Raw genomic sequence first — 7,299 nt, 5'->3', positions numbered from 1 at the left:
CTCCCTCTCTCCTTTCTCTCCTCCTCCCCTCCCTCCTCCCCTTCCTCCTCTCCCTCTCCTTGCTCTCTCCTCCCTTCCTTCCTCCCTCTTCCCTCCCTCCCCTCCCTCCTTCCCTCTCCCCCTCCCTCCTCCACCCTCCCCTCCCTTCCTCTAGCCTCCCTCGGCCATTGAGTACTCCACGGTCCTTTCTATGTTTTACTTCCAGAAGCTCCTGAGTAGTGCAGGGTCGGCCTGGGCTTCCCTTCTGTCCTTCTCTCTTTGCTGGGGCCCAGGCCCTCCTGGGCATGGAGTGGCCCGTCTGCCTCTTGGGAATGCTCTGGCTGCTGGCCTTGCTCCTGCTTCCCAGGAGGGAAGCACCCCGTGGTCTCTGTCCTTGTTCAGGAAGGTGCAAGCCCTTGTGCCAAGAATAACGGTTAACCTGGTAATCCATACTTCTTACATTTTAGAAAATGAAGTGAAATATGATGCTAATAACAACGAGGAGGAGGAGGGGGAGCAGTTCGATTTTGACAGTGGAGATGAAGTTCCGGAAGCAGACCGACAAGCCCCGGCAGACGCTGGGCCCCAGGGTGAGTCCCACTTGCCTTTCTTCACAGCGTGGCCCTGCGGGGAGGGGCTTCCCGGAGCCTGTGGAGTCACCCAGGTTTTCCGTGTTCAAGACTCCAGGCCTGGGCTGGCTCACGGACCAGGGGCTGCTGAGCCCGAGCTGTGGTCCAGGGTCAGCCACCAGGCAGTGTCCATCTCACCTGTCCCAGAGGGGGTGTGGACCCCAGTTCTGCAGTGTGCTGCATGGACTGTGGTCTCCTATATCCATCTGGACACGCCAGGCATATGTTGCGCGTCCAGCCTTCCTGGCCCGCACACGGAGGGCACCTGCCTGCCCTTGAGTGCTCTGACAGGTGACCTTCCGCCCTCCAGGAGGCGAAAACGGGACCAGCACAGACGCCGAGGCAGTGGCAGAACCTGCCCCCCTTGCGGTCCCAGCCAGAGTGAACCCCTATTCCGTCATCGACATCACGCCATTCCAGGAGGACCAGCCGCCGCCCTCCGACCTGAGCGCCGAGGAGGAAGCCGTGGGTCTGAAGGTGCCCAGCGGGTACTCAGTGCCTGTGCCCTGCGGCTACGCTGTCCCCTGCAGCCTCCCCCTGCTGCAGCCAGCCTACTGCAGCCCCGCCATCATCCGCACGGAGTCTGCGGAGGAGGAAGGTACTGCGCCTGCTCCCTGGCACAGCCAGGGACACGCTGGCTCTGCAGGGCGTGCCCAGTCTTCCCTTCCCCACCTTAGTCACCCTCCTGCTCATAGGGTTGGATCAGTGCTCTCTTCCACAAGGCACAGATAAGGAGGGCTTTGAAATCGAGGCTGAGCCTGCGAGTCTGGCCTCTGAAGACCAGGGAGCCATAGGTGACCTCTGGCAGTGCCACCACGCCCCACACCTCCTCTGGCATTCACCATCACTGTTCCGCTGCTGGCTGGAACAGTGTGTCCTGATAGACCTGTCGACCCACAAACCAGCCCGTCCTCTGAGTTGTTGTCCAGCTGTTTCATTTTCAGTGAGGAGGGGTGAGGAGGGAAGGAGAGACAAGGGCACACTCTGCCTGGGAGGTGTCTCCTCTGCCCGGCAGCAGGCCTGCAGTGGAGGCCCGGAGATGCTCCAGAGCTGGCCACACCAGTGAGGTGCAAGAAGAGACCTTGGGGAGAGGCTGGGGAGAGGCCTAGACCCCACAGCCATGCCAGGGTGTGCAGCAAGGCACTGGGGATGACAGGTGTTCACCCATCTCTCCAGCCTGTGTCCTCAGTTCTGGGGTGGGGGCAGTCAGTCTCTACCCAGAGCGCAGAAGCTGCGAGGGTCTCGAGTGGCTGGGCTGAGTTAGCTAGAGATGGCCTTCTCAGAACGTGAGCGGCATATGAGAGTGACCCAGGTGTGAGTCGCAGTTGTGCTCTTGTGGGAAGTTCAGCAGAGATCCTTTTCTTTCTAGTTAGCAGCAATTTAAGAGAAACACCTTCCTTAAAGAAAGCTCTTGATTCTGGAAATCACAGAGGGCTCGTAGGAGAGGTGTCTTCCGCCTGTCTTTGTTCTGCAGTGGGCCACGAGCCATGGTCTGTCCTTGGTCTGTAACCATGAAGCTGGCCCGTCTGCAGACCAGGGAGTGTGTCGTGGAGGCCTTCACTTGAGGAGAATGTGCTCCTTTTAAAGTGCTCTGCCTGTTTTTAAGTTGTTTGGTTATTTAGTATTGAACATCATTTAAAGTAGCTTAAAAATCACTCAGCATAATCTTAAAACAACTGCTGATTATTTTTACTGTCAACCAAGAGCCTGTAATAAAGTCATGGTGTGGTCAATTCTGCCGTGAGTCCTGGAGCCAAGGAACAAGGCCGTTTGTGTTTACCTTTTGAAGAGAGATGAACACTCTGACCTCTTTCCAAGGAGGGTTGGTCTCGGGCAGGTCCAAAGCCTGCTTGCCTTTCAGCTTCTGGTGCCAGGATTCTGCCCTGGAGATGGGGACTGCTGTGACCCTTAGGATTATCTTGGGACACTGTGCTAGCCTGGCCCCTTCCCACACCGAGCCCTGGCCTGCTGCCCAAGGCCGTCTTGAAGGCCTCTGAGACAGGTGCTGCTTGGGTTCCCTGGTTGTCTTCTGCCAGCAGAGCGCTCGCAGTGCCCTGTGTGGTGAGCATGCTCCCCTGGCCCCTGCCCCACATCAGAGCTCTCGTGTTCTGGAGGACACCCAACTGGCACTTTCCTTCTTGAAAGGAGGGTCCGAGCCAGGAACTGCCACCTTCTGGGGGTGGGACATGTGGAAGCCCCTGCAGTGAGAAGAAGTTGGGTGGGAGCAGGCTGGGAGGCCTGCCTGAGCCCCCGCAGCCCTGGGCACAGAGGCCTGCTTCTGTGGCCTGGAAGTCCTGCCTGCTGTGTGCAGTTCCTTGCCCTGCACCTGTGCCTGTGCTGTGTGACTCTGCCTTCATCCGTGGAGTCTCCAAGCTGGCTGAGCTCTCTTGGCCTTTGAGTCAGCCGTCCAGCAGCTGACTGGGAATGGTGGCTTACCCATCAATGAGTCCCTTTTGAGGGCTCTGTGTGGACAGTGGAGACTCATTTCTCTGGCTGGCACCTGATTGGCTGTTCGTCAGCCGTCTTCTCATTAGGATGGCCTTTGCCATGATTTCCGCTCTCAACACCCACACAGGGCTGAGAGGAGGATGCCTGTTGGAGCCCAGGCTCCTGAGTCGGCCCTGTGCAGAGAGTGAGAGTGTGAGTGTGTGTGCAAAAGGTTGGACCCACGTCACGCTTTCTCCCCTGAGGGCCATCTGCATTGGTCCATAGATGCCCCTGCAAATAAATCAGATTTAAATTCCCACAGACACTGGAGCTAGAGGGCCGTGTGCTTCGACCTGCAGCCTGATCTGTCTGCACCTCCGTGTGCTTTGTTTGTTCTGTGGATCTTGGGGTTTCACATTGTGTCATGACCCCATGCTGAGCACATTTTGCCTAGGAACTGGAGGTTTTTAAGCCTTCCAGTCATCTTTATGGTGACATAAGCCTGTGGTGAGAAGGGAGCTGTGGACTCATCATGAGAGGAGAGCGATGACCGCTCACACACTCTGGGATGGGTTCTTCTTTCCCAGCAGGAACTCTGGAGGTTGCTGAGGACCACCAGCCTGCTTCTCTAAGTTCTGCAGACCCTCCCCTCAGGTAGGTCGCTGTTTTATCCTGAGGCCCTGCCTGCTCAGGTGGGCCGCATGCACTGACCCCACGTGCCTGGTGCCCGCCCTTCCCTCAGCCTCCTGCTGCCCGCGGCCCGGCCCCCTTCCTGCCTCAGGCCCCTCCAAGTGCTGCAGGCCTCCCTCAGGCCAGTGCGTGGTCACCAGGTGCCTTACCCACGTGGGGCCACCCAGCTGCCCCAGGGCGATGGGCTGTGGGCCTGGGCAGGGCTGTGCTGTCTTCAGCATGGCTGGTTCTCCCTTTCAGGGTTCAGGGTTGAAGGACCTCAGACCTGGAGCCTCCCACAGACAGGCTTCTGGGGAGAAAGACTCACTGTCAAGACCCACACCCACTGCCAGTGTGCAGGCTGGTTCAGGAAGCCTGCCTGGAACCCGTGACCCATGAGTCACTGCGAGAGGGCGGGGCTCGCAGCCCCAGCAGCCTGCGGCTCGCCAGGAGGCGGGGTCTTCCCGAAGGGGAGGAGCCAGGAGGCGCGGGTTTTCTGAGGGGAGGAGCCAGAACGGAGCCCACAGAAGGGGGGGTTTCCAGAGCACAAGACTTTTAAACGCAGAAACGCTCAGAATGATTTAAAATACCTTTCCTGTTTCCTTCAGGATTTTGCTTACTTTTTAAATCCACCCTTTTAAAGGTGTATTCTCACACTTGAAAGGTGCAGTGACCCTCCTTTCTCGGTGTGGGCTGCGCCGGAGCACCAGGACCTGGCTCGCGTCCCTGCGCCGCCCTGAGGCGGGCTGTGCAGAGCACCCTGGGACTCTGCAGCCCCCGCGGTCTCCCTTCTGCAGTTCCAGGTCTCCTCAGCCACACACAGTGCTAAAGTACTGAGCGAACAACTTAGAAATGAGCCAGTCGTACGTGTCACACGGCACGCTTCCGAGTAGATGATTGAGGTCCCTTCCTTCAGCATGCCGGCAGTCACGCAGGAGAAGCTGTGTGCAAAGATCCCAGGCCCCTGCAGCGTCAGACGGCCACTGGGGCCCTGGAGATGTCCTGGGGCGTGTGGCTGACAGCTGTATGGTGTTGTGACGGAGACCTTCAGTCTTGTCCTCGGAGTCTTGCAGCTATCATTAGAGCTTTCAGTAAAACAGTGTCTGCTGTGGCCCCGCCTGTGTCACTCTCTGGCAAGGCACCTCGCCTCTCCATGGCCTGGATCCTGGCGCTCTGCTCCTCTGTGTCTGGATGCTGGCCCTGTCCCAGTCCCCTCTTTCCTCTGGGCCTGTTAAGCTTCTGCAGTTTCCCCTTAGAAGTGCCAGCAGAATGCAAGTGTCCTGGGCCTGGCACCCTGGTGTTCCTTTTGTCAGCAGCGGTGCCCTTGAAGCTGTCCCCTTAGGTTCTCCAGTGGGTCTGATCAGACTGTTGCAGTGGCTTCCCATGGCCCAGGACAGGATACAAGTGCCTGTCAGGCCCTGTGACTCACCCATGGGCTAGGGTGGCCTTGTGTCTCTCTGACCCTGACCGGTAGTTGGGGTGAAGGTTCAGGCCTTGAACACCCAGTGTCGTGTGCAGCATGGTGCAGACCTGGAGGCGAGTCAGGCCTTCGGGCAGGGACTGCATTTGTCTTGTGTCCTGTGGTGCTAGTCCCGTTGCTGCTTGCAGAGGTGGTCGAGAGCACTTGCTGACAAGTCGGGATGAATTTGGGCATGGGATTTCTGTAGAGTCATACCAGGGAAACCACAGTTAGTAGGCCCAGCCGTGCACACGCGGGCACATGGCGGGTGCTCACTCCTCCGAGGTGGGGTGCTAATGCGGGTTCTGATTTCATGGTGCTTTCTTTCAGTGGTGATCAAGACAGCCGAGGTGGCAGCGCCCTTGCCCAATGGGCAGCAGACCCTGCCAACACAGCATGGATGGAGAGTGAGTATCCTGAGCCCTCTCTTTGGTGAGATCAGAAGCTTTAACATTTCTCACTTATTTAAAGCATCACAGAGGCTGAATGGGTGGGAATGTCCCTAGGTTCCCTGACGGGCCGTCGTTTCTACAGGTGATCGCATCTGGCACTTGCCACCTCTCTGTCGCACCTCTTGGTACGGACTTTGGTTGGGAAACTAACATGTTGACTTGCAGCCTATGTTGGCCACTCTGCTGGGATGGCAAGGCATTCTTGCTTGCAATTCCTAGGAGCCACTTTGTCCTGGACGGTTTTGACTAGAGGTGGCAGTGGTTCAGCCAGCCATGGACAGATTGCAATTCCACATGTGGTTTGATGTCCCAGGATGAGGCCCTTCCCTTCGTTCAGCATGCCCGCCAGCATGCCACGTCTAGCACACGTTTTAGCTAGATTCATTTCTTTAATTTTTAATGAAAAGTAAAGATTGCTTTTTGAGTATGCCTTTTATGACCCACCGGTCCTCTGACGCTTGCACGTCGACTTGGGGGATACCTCAGCAGCTGCTGCTGAGCATTGGATTGCCTCCTGCAAATCCTCACACTGGCTCTGCTCCTGACCTTCGCAGAACACAGATCCTGGCTTAACTAGCTGGTTCTGCCAGGAGCTGCTGAATCAAGATCATCGCAGAATTAAATCATCATCTGGCTCTTTGCTAGTGGTTTTATTTCCAATGCAAAATCTTCCCCAGTTCCTCCTGTTGCTCACTTATACAGTCCAGTTAATTAGAAGAGTTGTACTTGAAAGGTAGTGCTGTGAACAAGTGTCCTTCACCCCTGTCTCAGACAGGGGCAGTGTTTGCTGGGGCTGCAGTTGTAATGCCCGCGTGACCCTGAGCTCGTCAGTGACAGCAGCTGCCATGTTCCCAGCTCTGGCAGCGGTGGCCAGGTGCAGGAGGAGCTTCTGCTCCTGTACAGGGAGCCTCACCCTGGGTTTCCCTATGGGAAGACTTGGCAGTTGGAGTGGTTCTTTATAGAGCATGGAACACTGATAAGTGAGTGAGTGTTTTAGAAAAGTAACCCAGGCTGGGTGCAGTGGCACACGCCTGTAATCCCGGCAGCTCAGGAGGCTGAAACAGGAGATCACAAGTTCAAAGCCAGCCTCAGCAAAAGCGAGGTACTAAGCACCTCAGTGGAACCCTGTCTCTAAAGAAAATACAAAATAGGGCTGGGGATGTGGCTCAGTAGTCGAGTGCCCCTGAGTTCAATCCCTGGTACCCACCCTGCAGCCCGCCATCCCCCGCTTAAAAAGAAAAGTAACTAGCAAGGTCCTTCTGTGAAACAGACGCGTTTCAGTCAATGCCAAGGTCACTGCCGTCTTATACAGCATGTACCATGTGGCCTGTGCCGCCCGCTCCTGAGGAAACTCACCTTCACGGAGCAGGAGTGGTGCACGAGGTGCCAGCTGAGACATTCGTCCCCCACGTGTACCTTGCAGGCACCATGGGACCGTCGGTCATGTCAATGCTTTCCTGTTTTACATGGCACAAGTGGTTCCCTCTTTATTTCCAAAACTCTGGACGTCACCTTTGTACTTGTACATCGGAAGGCTTTACGGCCACAGTCTTGTGTAGGAGAGCCATGCAGAGATGAGTAATTGAACACAGGTCATAGGACAGGTCACCTGTTGTGGCCTTCCACAGCCTGTCCACAGAGTGGCATCTCTCATTCCGAACAAAAGAGTCCTCCCTAACAGCAG

General features: G+C 56.7%; 1 protein-coding gene across 1 annotated transcript in view; it reads left to right on the top strand.

Annotated features, from left to right (window-relative positions):
• The window catches only part of Arhgef10 (Rho guanine nucleotide exchange factor 10), an 88,862-nt gene that overhangs the window by 17,625 nt on the left and 63,938 nt on the right, over positions 1-7,299 (top strand). Inside the window, exons 3-6 of the mRNA XM_048792814.1 lie at positions 447-569; positions 919-1,206; positions 3,623-3,689; positions 5,494-5,570. Of these exons, the coding sequence (XP_048648771.1) occupies positions 447-569; positions 919-1,206; positions 3,623-3,689; positions 5,494-5,570 (555 nt within the window). The remainder of the gene's footprint in view (positions 1-446; positions 570-918; positions 1,207-3,622; positions 3,690-5,493; positions 5,571-7,299) is intronic.

Source organism: Marmota marmota, unplaced genomic scaffold (assembly GCF_001458135.2).
Source record: "Marmota marmota marmota unplaced genomic scaffold, marMar, whole genome shotgun sequence".
Taxonomy (NCBI): domain Eukaryota; kingdom Metazoa; phylum Chordata; class Mammalia; order Rodentia; family Sciuridae; genus Marmota; species Marmota marmota.
This window is presented reverse-complemented; position numbering and strand designations above follow the sequence as displayed.